Source organism: Podospora pseudoanserina, chromosome 2 (assembly GCF_035222485.1).
Source record: "Podospora pseudoanserina strain CBS 124.78 chromosome 2, whole genome shotgun sequence".
Taxonomy (NCBI): Eukaryota; Fungi; Ascomycota; class Sordariomycetes; order Sordariales; family Podosporaceae; genus Podospora; species Podospora pseudoanserina.
Window position 1 is genome coordinate 2,029,709 of NC_085921.1, and position 13,183 is coordinate 2,042,891.

General features: G+C 52.5%; 5 protein-coding genes and 1 non-coding gene across 6 annotated transcripts; 4 read left to right on the plus strand and 2 right to left on the minus strand.

The window, feature by feature from the left end:
* Positions 1–2,912: 2,912 nt before the first annotated feature.
* QC764_204722 (uncharacterized protein) lies at positions 2,913–3,536 on the plus strand (the record flags this gene model as incomplete). Its single annotated transcript, XM_062944171.1, has 1 exon — positions 2,913–3,536. One exon carries the CDS (start codon positions 2,913–2,915, stop codon positions 3,534–3,536), a length of 624 nt encoding a protein of 207 aa, XP_062802970.1.
* A 4,017-nt stretch (positions 3,537–7,553) lies between these two features.
* On the plus strand, positions 7,554–7,666 carry QC764_0035410. The gene has a single exon. It is a non-coding gene; the product is annotated as a tRNA-Leu (tRNA).
* A 231-nt stretch (positions 7,667–7,897) lies between these two features.
* QC764_204724 (uncharacterized protein) lies at positions 7,898–8,682 on the minus strand (the record flags this gene model as incomplete). Its single annotated transcript, XM_062944172.1, has 2 exons — positions 7,898–8,246; positions 8,310–8,682. The coding sequence occupies 2 exons, from the start codon at positions 8,680–8,682 to the stop codon at positions 7,996–7,998; spliced, it is 624 nt and encodes a 207-aa protein (XP_062802971.1). The 3' UTR covers positions 7,898–7,995.
* Positions 8,683–9,295: 613 nt separating this feature from the next.
* QC764_0035430 (uncharacterized protein) lies at positions 9,296–12,750 on the minus strand (the record flags this gene model as incomplete). Its single annotated transcript, XM_062940235.1, has 3 exons — positions 9,635–12,750; positions 9,404–9,560; positions 9,296–9,334 (listed from the first exon to the last, which is right to left on the minus strand). Exons 1-3 carry the CDS (start codon positions 9,652–9,654, stop codon positions 9,296–9,298), a joined length of 216 nt encoding a protein of 71 aa, XP_062802972.1. The 5' UTR covers positions 9,655–12,750.
* QC764_0035440 (uncharacterized protein) lies at positions 9,417–10,675 on the plus strand (the record flags this gene model as incomplete). Its single annotated transcript, XM_062940236.1, has 3 exons — positions 9,417–9,806; positions 9,873–10,173; positions 10,230–10,675. The coding sequence occupies 3 exons, from the start codon at positions 9,417–9,419 to the stop codon at positions 10,673–10,675; spliced, it is 1,137 nt and encodes a 378-aa protein (XP_062802973.1).
* QC764_204730 (uncharacterized protein) lies at positions 11,077–12,728 on the plus strand. The gene is made up of 2 exons (XM_062944173.1): positions 11,077–11,942; positions 12,001–12,728. The coding sequence occupies exons 1-2, from the start codon at positions 11,317–11,319 to the stop codon at positions 12,506–12,508; spliced, it is 1,134 nt and encodes a 377-aa protein (XP_062802974.1). The 5' UTR covers positions 11,077–11,316; the 3' UTR covers positions 12,509–12,728.
* Positions 12,751–13,183: the final 433 nt, after the last annotated feature.

A 13,183-nucleotide genomic window follows, 5' to 3' on the forward strand; every position in this document is an offset into this window, starting at 1 on the left:
TACCACCACCATCCGCAAGAAGGATGCGAACCTTCCACCAGAAAACGAGCGCTATCTGCGGTGTTGCGCAGATGTCGCCAACGCCCTGATCGAGGACCACGAGGCATCCAGAGACCCCAGCAAGCCCCGGAAGGATATCAATCTCAACAGCCTGCGCTCCAAGTTCGCAAAGAAGCACAAGCTCAACAATGTCCCACCACTTACGGCCATCATCGCTGCTGTCCCCGAACACTACAAGAAATACATTCTCCCCAGGTTGATCGCAAAGCCCATCCGAACATCGTCAGGTATCGCCGTAGTGGCGGTTATGTGCAAGCCTCACAGATGTCCACACATTGCCTACACAGGAAACATTTGCGTCTATTGCCCCGGCGGCCCAGATTCTGATTTCGAGTACAGCACACAATCCTACACCGGATATGAACCAACCTCTATGCGCGCCATCCGGGCTCGATACGACCCATTCGAGCAGGCCCGCGGCCGTGTTGACCAGCTCAAGGCTCTGGGCCACTCTGTTGACAAGGTGGAATATATCATCATGGGCGGTACCTTTATGTCGCTTCCCGAATCCTACCGCAACGAGTTTATCTCCCAGCTTCACAATGCCCTTTCCGGATATGGTACGCCCGACGTCGACGAAGCCGTCCGCGCCGGCGAGCAAAGCAATATCAAGTGCGTCGGCATCACAATCGAAACCAGGCCAGATTACTGTCTCGCCAGTCACCTAACAGACATGCTCCGCTACGGCTGCACCCGTCTCGAAGTCGGCGTGCAGTCCCTCTACGAAGACGTTGCCCGTGACACAAACAGAGGTCACACTGTTGCCGCCGTCGCAGAAACATTCTGCCTTTCCAAGGATGCCGGATTCAAGGTCGTTTCTCACATGATGCCTGATCTTCCCAACGTGGGGATGGAGCGCGACCTGGACCAGTTCAAGGAATACTTTGAGAACCCTGATTTCCGAACTGACGGTCTGAAGATTTATCCTACCCTCGTCATCCGTGGGACAGGTCTCTACGAGCTATGGAGAACGGGGAGATACAAGGGCTACACGCCCAATGGCCTCATCGACCTCGTTGCTCGCATCCTGGCTCTTGTACCGCCATGGACGCGTATCTACCGTGTCCAGAGAGATATCCCAATGCCCCTCGTCACATCCGGTGTCGAGAACGGCAACCTCAGAGAACTCGCCCTGGCTCGCATGAAGGACTTTGGCACCTCTTGCCGTGACGTCCGCACCCGCGAAGTGGGTGTCAACGAAGTGAAAAACAAGATCAGACCAAACCAGATCGAGCTCGTGAGGAGAGATTACACCGCCAACGGAGGATGGGAGACCTTCTTGGCCTACGAAGATCCCAAGCAGGATATCTTGGTTGGTTTGCTTCGGCTGAGAAAGTGCAGCGAGAAATACACCTTTAGGCCAGAACTCACGGGGCAGCCGACGAGTTTGGTCAGAGAGTTACATGTGTACGGCATGGCTGTTCCGGTGCACGCTAGAGATCCTAGAAAGTTCCAGCATCAGGGCTTCGGCACGTTGCTGATGGAGGAAGCGGAGAGAATTGCGAGGGATGAGCATGGGAGCGAGAAGTTGAGTGTTATTTCGGGTGTTGGTGTGAGGAGTTACTACAGGAAGTTGGGGTACTGGTTGGATGGGCCTTACATGAGCAAGTGGCTGGATGGAAGGCCGGGGCCGGAGGAATAGATGGTGTGATGATGATAGCTTTACATGGCCAAAGACCGGTTTGCATGAACAGGCGTTTCTTGGAAAGAATGGGAAGGGATGTATTGATGACTGAAAAGAAAGGACGTTCTATTTTGTGTGTATTTGTTGACAGGAAAACATAAGCAAAGGTGCTGATACATGTCGTGATGTTGGTTCACCAGCCGCATTGCTCGGCCACAGACAGCCACAAAAGATCCTTGGCACTCACCCGGTTTTCTTGCCCCTTTCCCGGCTGTTGTCATCTCAAAAACACAGTGAAGGCGTGATACAAGGTATGTATCACAGCAGTTCAACATCATTACACATCAACACACAACTCTCCCTCTAGTCACTAGCTCCTCATCATGATCTCCCCGTCGGACATATGCCAATGTTTACCACCAAGCCAAGCCCTCTCAGCAGGTCATATCTGTATCTTAGAGGTCTAGTTCTAGATGAGCAAACGACATGGGCTCAATGTCGTCAATTTATGCTTGTTTCCCAGCGGAAACTCTAGTCCAAAAAGTGACTAGCGAAATGCTACTGTCAGATTGCCAAGACGGACGGGTGCTGGCTTGGCTATGGTGAACCGGCGGTAGAGATACGAACTAGCAGCTACACGGCAGGCGAGGGGAACGTGATAGGGCTGAGAGCTTATATCTTCCGCTTATGGGACAAGCTCGTGATATTGTCGACCAGGGACGGAGTTTTTGCAGGCCTGGAGGGCAGAATGGTGCGTTTCTGGGCGCAAGGCTAGTGGCTAGCCGATGTGAACTGGCGATGTTCGAACTGGAGGAGGTTGCGGCGTTGGGCATTAGAGGCCCAAGAGCATCAGGCAGAAGGATTCTGTTTGGGGTTGGGCGAATGGATGTCTCGAAAGGGCGATTGCGTGCTCGTGAAGGTGATCGCGATGGATGCTGAAGGAGGTATAGGTCAGTCTTGGGGTCGGGCAAGGCTCGGTGGCGGTCATATGATTGCAGGCAGGTTCTGTGAAAGCATCAGTGGACTGTGAAAGGCGACAAGGGGTGAGGAAAGCAATGGGGTTATATGATGGCGAGCAAGGGGACAGGATGAAGTATAAAAAGGACCTTGAGTCCTCTCTTTACCAGCATGTCTTCACCACCATCCAGCATCCCAAGCCCATCTCAATCAACGCCAGCATCACCTGCCCGTACTCAACAAGTTCTCTTCGTCAAACACCACCGCCACAATGCGCTTCACAATGAAAATCAACCTCGCCCTCGCCCTCGGCACCTTCCTCCTCGGAGCAGAGGCTGCTCCCGCTCCCGCTGCCTCTGCCCAGGAGACCGCCACCACCACCACCGACAAGGTCTTCAAAATCCACACCGACGACTTCGTCAAGTACTTCCCCCCAGGCACCACCCCTTCCCCCTCAGATGAAGCCATCCCCGCCGCCGTAACCACCAGCAAGCTCAAGCTCAAGCTCCGCCACCCCTCCGAGTCCCCCGAGACCTCAGAGAACGCAGCCGCCATCCTCACCAAGCGCGGCGACTACTGTGGGCATTCCTCCTTCCACAACGTCCGTAGCAACGCTTCCCCCACCACCGGCGACTGCTGGCAAATCTACCACAACATCGCCGGCGGCGGCTCATGGCAGGTCTGGACTTCTGCTCATCGCACTCTGGTCTCGTATGGCGGGTGTGAGTTTGGTGTGGAAATTGATCAGGATTGGATCTCGTTTCAGTATGTAGGCGCGTGGGACATTAGGGATTTGATTCGGGACTCGATTAACAACTATGCTTCGGGGGGTAAGGTTGGGACTTGGGGGGAGATGGAGTGTGGTATTAAGTATACGAAGTGGGGGTTGTTTTAGGGGAGGAGGTTGCTCTGGAGGTGGATGGTGATGAAGGGGAGAAGGGTTTGATCGAGGGGAGGTGTTGGGAGATGGGGATGATGATGGTGTGGCTTGGTGTTTGCAGTCGCGGTCGCGGTTGGCGTTGGGGGCGAAGATGGGTGAGGGAGAGGATGTGTCGAGGACTCGAGGTAGTTAGTGTCAATGAGAGCAGACGGTATCAAGAAGATGTAACTTTGAGATTCAGGGTATTTCTGATGGTGATGTGACTGGAGCATTACTGCATGCTGTTTCTGCTTTCTGCTCAGTGATAGTTGACCGTGGATCAAGGAGGGATGCGTGGAAACCGGGCTGTTAAAGTCGACAGTGGATGATCATGGATAGATCTGCCTTAGTCCTTGGGAATGGGGTGGACGGCCTAAAGAACTGACGAAGAAATGCCAGTAGGCGTCACGGTCAGAGAATTTCCGGGGAATAACGACGAGGTTGATGGGGTGCCTGGAAGCAAAGGCGAGACATGCGGGACTGCCGTTGTGGAAGGTGGGCGGGAGGGAGTGGTCCAGTGGGCAGGGCTGACCAAGAGCCAGCGCTACGCTACCCGCGTTACGCGTTCCCTCCTTCCAGGTTCACCGTGATTTGCATCCTATCGTCTTTGGACTCAGGCGATCAGTATTAGTTTATCTGGATAATCCCCATTCTCCTTTCTTGTGTCTGCCCGGACAAAAGCTTGGCTACATTTCTGGCCCACAAAGCATTATAGGTTTTTAAAAGGTAGACTTTTGACAGGGGCCTCAGAGAGTTCTATTCCAACTTGAAAAGATATCTCAACACAAACCGAGGGAGCTAGGCAGTGTTGATGCAAGGCCGCTGATGTCGGCCGCCCGCCAAGCTCAGATCTGGAGGTGGTGTGCCGTTCCAAGGGGTAATTTCCAGTTGCTTTCGGGCAATACTGTACAAAATAGATACCTGGCTTCAAGTGCCTGCCACACCTGCCCAATGTTTGCAACATTGACTAATGTGGGTGGTCGAGTGCTCCTTGAGACAATCCAAAGTCTCCCACACAATCACCCGACCGCCGACGCCTGGTGCAACAGACCACACGGCAGGCTTTCCCACTCTCCTTTCCATCCATGCATTAGTTTCTCTGTCACACCTCCTTCTCTGTAACTTCCACTTGTTTCTGTCCGTTTGTCTCCCCCTTGTCCTTCTTGGTCGTTGACTGGCACACGCGCTCCGGGACCGACATCTCCACCACCAGACTCCCGAGACCAGTGACATCCGCGGTGTTGCTAAGATCAAGAGGCTCTCCCTCGAAAGCGTGAGACAAACTGAATATTGCTGAACCCAAAGCCTCCAGACGTGATCTTGTCACAGACAAAGCTCCATCCCTAGGTGCTGCCTGAAGTTCGAGTTCGGTGAGGCAACCTGAAATGGCACGCCTGTCAGCTTAAGCAGGAAGATGCATAATGTATAGTGCAATATGGACATACTGCTCCGTATGAAACTCTCCGTTTCACACCAGGCTCCGAGGCCTTGGAGGCGTTGATCTCTCGCGTTATCTTGGTGGCTGCTCGTGGCTGAGCGGTTCCGTTAGCACCGAGACCTCACGACCCTTAACTCACTGCAGATACGCACCCATTGTGACGCGACCAAATCTTGCCTTGAGTGTTGACACGATGGAAGGGGTTGGAGACCTCAGTAGAGCACTTCCTCAAGACTCTTTCGTCTTATATATGGGAATAGATCCATCATTTTTACTACAGGACAAGGCCCATGTTCTCTCAGCGGGAGGAGCAAGAGTGGTTGCTGACTGTTTCGTTGATAGATCATATTGCTTTACTGCAGCTGTCCTTCTCGGCGGTGATCCGCGGCAGCAAGGTCGCTGAAGACATCTACCTGGACGAAGCTGAGGAACGCTTTGCAGGCGCGGCAGAAGCAACACTGTCAGAATGCGTGTGCGTTTGCTAGGAATTCGAAAAGTATTACTTGACCACCACATGACCGAATCATTCTCCGAGCTCTTCTAGTTCGTCAGAGCCTTGTTTACAAACTCGATGACGACCATCTACCTAAGGTACCTATCCTTTTTGCCCCACCCGGGGGCCACGACAATCTGCCTTATCGACATGGCCCTGATGTGAGATACCAGCATATACCTAATTCTACCTATTCAGGGGCTGAGATTGAGGAGATTGTGCCTTCCGCATGGGGATATGTCTTAGAAGACGGTAATCCTCAACAAAAGTGTATGTACCTCGTTGTAGTTGCAATGTATCCAAAGTCGGTGTAGCAGATCGGCTTCCATGCCGGTTCCTCGGACACCCCCTGCCACATGCACGTTAAATGACATCAAGGAAATTTTTTTTCGCTTGTCTTAGATGCAATAAAAAGGAGAACAACGACGTCTCGGAGCCGCCGCCACATGGGAAGAAACAATCCAATATAGGTACCTAGGCGTTCTTTCCCAACTAGTACGCTCGCACTGTCTACCTGCACGTTCTAGCCACAAGCATCACCCCCCTGTTGCCAACGACGGTAGTGGCATGAGTCATCAGGCTGGTAGCATCTTGTGTGTGATGTTATGAAAATCCTCAGTACACTTGCGGCGCAGCAAGGAGCCTTTTAACTTGGCGGAGCTGACTTTTGCCGCTGTCTGCCTTGCTTCGAGGCCAGTATCCAAACTGTCGGGTTGCCCTCGGGTCCAAAGCTTGTATTTTCTGCTTCAAAATCAATAGCGGTGGATAATAAAACGGAATTTTGTCTGAGAAAGGGAGGGCACCAAGACAAGAGTTGCGGCCGACATCAGTGAGGCAGCCGTGGGCGTGGTCTGGTGGTGTGAACAAACAAAAGAAAGGGAGTCACAAAATGGCCAAGATGAAACAAACAACGCATTCACCATGCACCTAGATAGGACACTTGTTCTCCGTAAAATTGACATTGCCCGGGCAAAGCAAACTTGAAGTACCAATTGCTATAACATAACTGGATAGTGGTATCCCCCCAGCCTGAACTTGGTGGCCTGCTACCTCCCCCAAAGCCGCACAAGATCTAGACGACCCAATAGAGGACCGGATCGATGAAGAGATTCCATACCGGATGCCGGATACTTCCCCGTCGCACCCTCCCTCCGACCACTGTTTGTTTTCAAGGCCGGGCATGACCTGTGCAGCTCGCGGGCGGCACAGGCACGCCGTCAAAGAATACCCCGGCTGGGACGGATATGGTTCCGGATCATTGACTTCCCATCCCATTGGCTCTCGAGGTAGACTCTAACTCTCAAGCTCCCGGAGTTCATTCTGCTTTCCAGGCTGCTGGCTAGTTCTAATCTGTTTCCATCCAGAATCCGTGTTTTTCCTCCTCGCTGTCATTCTACATACCCACAGAACCTCCAAACTCTGATGAACTGGATCGGTAAAGGATGAAATCCAATTTTGCTCCCAGAGAGCGACTTAATCGCCGGGCTGCCCAACAATATCATCGCCCTGCCTTTTGGCTGGCGACGCAAGGTCTTCATTCATCTTTCTCTTCTTACTCCTAAGTTTTTTTTGGTGATAGCTGTATTACTGACATGATAACATCAGTGGTCTTGAAGCCTGCCTACCGAAGTCTCAAAAACCGGAAACCTCTGTCGACGAAACTTGAACGAAACCCAACTCCGCCACGTCGAAATATACCAACAACTGGGGTTCGCAAAAAGCCTTACACAGTTGCTCTATCAGTGACAGACCTGCAATATCTTGAAGACAATTCAGGAAATAGCAATGTGAGCCCCACGAGATGCTAGACAAAGATGGCCAGCGTCGCGTGGACAGCACCCAACCCCCCGTCCTTCAACTCGAGTCGGATAACGGCTTTACAGCACCACAAGTGTGCTGCTGTAACTTTCAACATGTAGACAAGACGATCGGGCTTGGTTCAAGGCGTTGTCTTCGTTTGAAGTCTGTTGTCACTTGGACATGTTGCCTCTTGGTCAGTAAGCGCAGCTCAATTTTCTCGTCTTGGTACCTAGTTCCCTCACCCAGCATCATCACAACATAGGGCAAGGTGGCCGAGCGGTCTAAGGCGCCAGGTTCAGGCCCACTTGAATTAACTTACTCCTAGAGTATTTCCTGGTCTCGCAAGAGGCGTGGGTTCGAATCCCACCCTTGTCACATCTCTTTTGCTCGTTTTGCATTCCTGTTCTTCTTTCTTTTTTGACGGATAGTACAACTGAGGGGGAGCTGCAAGGAGGCTTGAGAACTTGTCACTGGACTGTAAGATGAACGGGATATGAGAGCCGTGAATGCGCTGGAGGCGACGATGTTCAGAGACTCTGGGAGGACATTAGGGAGGGTTGCTCTCTTGATGACGCAAGTCATTAAAGTCTTCATGAAGGAGAAAGATGGCCAAATCTAAAGCGAACACAGAAATCCAAAGCCCCCAGGTGTGGAAGTCCAGCTCCTACCAAACCAGAGTTCACATCAAACACCCTGTCCATTCCTCAAAATACCATCAGACTCAAACCCCATAGCACCGAATAGAACGCCAGCCACTGGCCGGTATCAACTCTCTCACCCCCCGACAAAACAATACTAGCCGAAGGAATAGGAGCAAGCTGCGTCCTACTCGGACTTGACAAAACCGTCCCTGGCCCCGGTCTCTGCTGCACCAACAAACTCCCCTCTCCACCACCACCACCCGTGACCCTCGCCTCATACGAAGAAGAAGCAGCCGTCACACTTTCAGTAGTATCTACTTCGCCTGCCGTGAGCCCCACAGTCAAAACCTCAGTCGTGGTGGTGGTTTCGGACTCACTCGAAAACAGCGGTCTATTCTCAGCCGGTGGGAACATTGCCGTCTGCGTAGGTGCAGCCTGCGGTGAGAGATGACAATAGCTATCAAACACAGCCAGCGCAGAAGCAGTAGCTTCCGGCTCGGAAGGCACGCACTTTGATGAGACGGCCCTGCTGATTATACTCTCGAATTTTATCGAGCTGGAGGCGCAGAAGCAGGAGTAGGAGGTTGTGCGGCCGCCGTCGCCGCAGCCGGAGACCATGTTCCTCACGATGTTGGACAAGGGGGCTTCGGCGCAGGGGGGGAGGGAGGAGTAGAGGGGGACTTGGTTGATGAAGATTCTTTGGGCTGTTGTTGCTGTGACAACCAGTAGGGGGAGGAGGAGGAGGCGCATGGTGCCTGTTGGATGGTGTTTAGGTGGTTGTGTTGAGGAGGGAACAATGAAGTCATCGGGGTGGGTGGTATAGGTGGGTTTTATCCTGCGGTGGTGAAGCCTTGCTGAGTCGATTCAGAGATTGGTTTTGTCTTCAAACGGAAGATGCCGCAGCCTCGAAAAGCCATCAGCGTTTGGGAGATTAAAATAGTTGGGAATACGCGACGGCAGCTTTATGATGATTTGCCACCTTTTGCGCGGAGGAATGATCATATCTGACGCTCCATAATCGCGCAGTACCGACACGACAAGAAGAGACAAAATTTCGGCATGCAGGGAAAAGGACTTGGCCGTTTCTAACTACCGGTCGCTATAGGTAGCCTGGTCAGATGTGGCGTTCGGCCCAGGCCGAGATTCTTTTTCTGAGCTCACAAGCGCGCGTTTACTGTTTGTCAGCTCGTCCGGTGTTGGACCCTGAAATGCTCGGTGGCACAAAAAGGGAAAATATTTCTAGCCTTGTCAGAACTTTCGTGTTCATTGGCGTTCCTGGCAGGGAAGCCAACAGAAAGGCCCCTAAACGGCATTTCGGAGCTGAACCTTTTGGCCAGTTCAGGCGGCCATCAAAATTGCAAAGTTATACAAGTATGGCAGAGCGAGCAAATATCAAACCGACCTGATAGACTCAGTAATCAGCGATCAGTTCTTGCTTTGATGGTTTGCTTTTCTGTTTTGATTTCCATACCTTCCATCCCAAAATGCCGACCTCGCAGAGCGACCGGGTGGCCATTCTGCGGAGCCATCGTGTTCGATGGTTTGTGGTCGGCTGGCTAGCTTGGTTGAGCATTTCTGGTGCGCTGGTGATCGCACTAGCACCGTCTTCTCCCGTCATAATCGCTGTCCTCTCTGGAGTATGGGTCTTGTCAGTCACCGGTACCATCGCAGTATCCTTCCTGCTGCTGTTGGCATCACCTACCACTGAGAGCAACAAGCCATTGTGGCTTCGACTGAAAAGCAAGTATAGCCGCAACTTGGGGAGCACTGTCATAACCCTATTCGCGGCGACAGTCACGCTACCCATTCTGTACTGGAGTCTCTGGGATCCCGAGCGCAGGCGGAACGTTATTACGTTTGATCGTGATACTGTGGTAGGTCACCCCCAACTTCACACCCTATTCTTGAACCACTGTCTCATCAGTATTGAAACCTCGCAGGACAGCGTTCTCTTCCCCTCGATCACCCTCTTCCAACGAGCCGACTGGACATCGCAGGCCAACCTCGAAGTTGACCCACCCCCCAAGTGTTTCCTGGGATGGCACAACGAAACCGCCCCAGACTGCGATATCACTTCAACATCATACACCGGATCTTGCCAATGCAGCAACAGATGGAATGACAGAATCGAAGACTTTGAGTGGCAAAACACCAGCTACCGCGCCTTCACTCTGACGTCGTCCCTCTCGATGGTGTCTCCAATGCCAACATACCAAATGATCGTCCAAGCGTTCTTTACCTGTCAGTTAGCCCCCTCCTCAATCCCGAATATACCTGAAAGCTGACACAGAAAACAGATGACACCACCAAAGCCCGCACCGACGCCTCCCGCGTCCTCTCCCCCAGCCTCTGGATCGCCGTTTACGACCCAACATTGACAGTCCGAGAAGCACTAGAGAACGGCTACACCCGCATGGTTCTTATCAATGCCAACGGTATGACTGCTCTGAATCTCGGACTCAACTACCGCGAGGCGTTGGGCCATGCACCGGCGTATGACTACCACCTCTCCATATCGACAACACCCTCGATGGATTTGCAATGCGACACCTCTGATGTAAAGGGAGCATCAGGGCTGTGCTGGTTGAGCTTGTTTCTGCAGTTTCCGAGTTTCGAGAGGCAGGTGTCGCGGCAGGATGTTGCAATGAAGTGGCAGGATGTCGCGGCTGATGCTGGTTCGTGGTTTGCGCTGTTTCAATTGCTGGGGTGGATTACTTCTGGGTTGGCGTGGTATAAGGGGTGATGAAGGCGGATGCTGGGTCATCCTCAAGCCTAGAAGCGAGATGCTCGTATATGATAGTGGTTTGGTGAAAAAGGTGGTTGTTAAGGTAAGCATAATGTCGGTAATCTGCTTTGTATGATAATGATGTGTAGTTAGTCTTGCCCCTATCTGTTACCCTAGCGACATAATTCTTTGTTTATTCTTTCGCGATCCACTTCAGGGGTTCAGCACAAGCCAACATCCCTCCCCCAAAAAAGAGGTCATTCTCCCCATGTCCCCACCTTCTGCAGAGTCACAACGGCCCATCCTCACGTGAAAATCACTACAGCGCCTTGAGCCCACTTCCTGATCGGTGATTCCCTGCCCATTGGCCAGAACCTCCCAAAACGACCCCTCCAAGGGTCTACGCCAAGACCTGTCTTACCCTCCAAAACCCACGATAAGAGAAATCCCCCCCACTTGGAAAGGCAAACAACACACCACGCAGCACGCCGCACCACCAAGTGCATTATCACCAACCTCCCTGACCGAATCACCCCTCTTCTGGCAAATATAATTTTCTGCCCAACGGCCTCTTCTCTCTTCAGTATTTCTTTTTCCTTCATGGGACATTTGAAGCAACAAGGCGGCATCCATTTGATGCGTTGACCAAGACACACAAAATGGCCTCCACCACCAATCACCCCAGACCGCCTCAGTACCACAACCCATCCTGTCTGTCCCCACAACAACGCACACCCCGCCTCATCACAGCGCTTTCTTTCCTCCCCGCCCTGCCGCTGCTGATTGCTCATGGGGTGATTTCCCAGAATGCCATTCCTGCTGTTGGGCTCGCGCCGCTTTTTGTTTCGGCTTGCGTCGGCATTTTTATTTTGCTGCAGCTGAAGAAGAAGGAGAGGAGGCAGAAGAGGGCGGTGAGTGGGGAAGGGTATGGGGATGATATTGAGGGGCATGGGAGACAGCATGGCCAGCACGGCCATCGCGGGAGGATCACGCCTTCTGATGATGACGAGGATGAGGCAGAAGAGAAAGACTCTGTGTTTACCCATCGGATACTAATATTTTTGGTGGATGCTGGCTTGGCGGCTGGGTTGTTGGTTGTGTTGGGGTTGACGGTTATTGAGACCATCACCGGAAAGCCTTATCATCGTGGCAAGCCTGCGGAGGAGGGTGGCGATGAGGGCGATGTGCCGAAACCTGAACCTGGGCCTGAGGTTGTTGATGATCTGAGAAGGGCGGAGTTGGTGATGCTGGCTGCATATGGAACAATTCCTTTGCTGGTCAACTTGTGAGTTTTGACCAGAATGTCTTGATTTGGAAAGTATGTATACTGACAGAAGATATAGTGGCATCCATTTCTACATGGCAATCAGGGAGCTGATTGCTGGCTTGGCTATTCATGGCTTGATCCAGTACACCGCTTGGCAAGTTCTTGACCCTGACTGCCCGCACTGCGGTGGCAGGTTGAGGCCGGAGCACACGCCAGATATCCCATGGTATGAGACGGTTTCTGCGCCTTCCTTCGCAGTGCCAAGCGTTGCGTTGCCCGAGGTTCCTGCTCCGAATGTCACAATGCCAAAGTGGCAGTGGAAGACCCCGTCTTGGCTGTCGAGAAAGCAGAGCGAGGACTTCTCTGGCGCAGACCCGGATGCCAGGCTGTTTGTGGACGATGGGGACAGGTATAGGGACGATACCACTGAGGACGAGGCAGCATCCACGACTGGCATTGTTGCTGGCACTGCATCCGTGGGCCCAGGCCCTGTTGTCGAAGAGGTCGTGAAGGGGAAGAAGGACAAGAAAAAGAGGTCTTCAAGCGGCTCGGGGTACTACGAGGATGAGGCCGGGTGGCCCTAAGCTAAAACAGAGTGTATTGAGGAGTTGATGGTGGATGGTGGATGTGTTGCGCGGTGTTGAAGCGTGGGAGCTGGAGGGAGGTGGGCTGCGTAGCGATCAGCTGGTGTGAGCAGGTAGTCTGAGTTTGGTGGATGTCTTTTTTAGATACCCTTGTTTGCTGTTCTTGATTTCGAAGGAAATATACGGAGTAGGAGTTGCTGTTCTCATGATCCGATGAAAATATGGCTTCGCGCGCTCTCGTGGTAAGTGATGGGAATCGTGCACGGGCCCGCTGATGCCTGCTATGTTTGCTTGCCAGGCTTTGAACCTCCGCAACCGCGTTCCGACCCCTCAATTTGTCAATTTCGCCATGCTCTCCCAAGAAATTGACCTCAGAACACTGGTATTCTGCCCATATGAAGTGGGAAGTGTGCTAACCCTTCGACCTGCAATAGAGAACTTGAAACAGAGCGATGACGAAACTCAATTGCTACGCGTCAGGATTAAGAAGCTCCAGCAACCCTGGACACTTTCCTGCTGTATGCCTGTCGATGTTCTGAGCGACTGCTCAGTCCGTGTCAAGGAGACGGCCTTTCTAAAACTCTTCGACTGGCGCTTTGCTGCACAGCAGCGTTCCGATCAAGGTGTCAATCCATGGACCGAGGAAACCGCTACTAAGTACGCAAAGTTTGCTGT

Coding starts and splice junctions, on each gene's coding strand:
- QC764_204730 (XM_062944173.1), top strand. CDS start 11,317: ATGGCCTCCACCACCAATCACCCCAGACCGCCTCAGTACCACAACCCA. Junction 11,943..12,000: donor ATTCCTTTGCTGGTCAACTT/GTGAGTTTTGAC, acceptor CAGAAGATATAG/TGGCATCCATTTCTACATGG.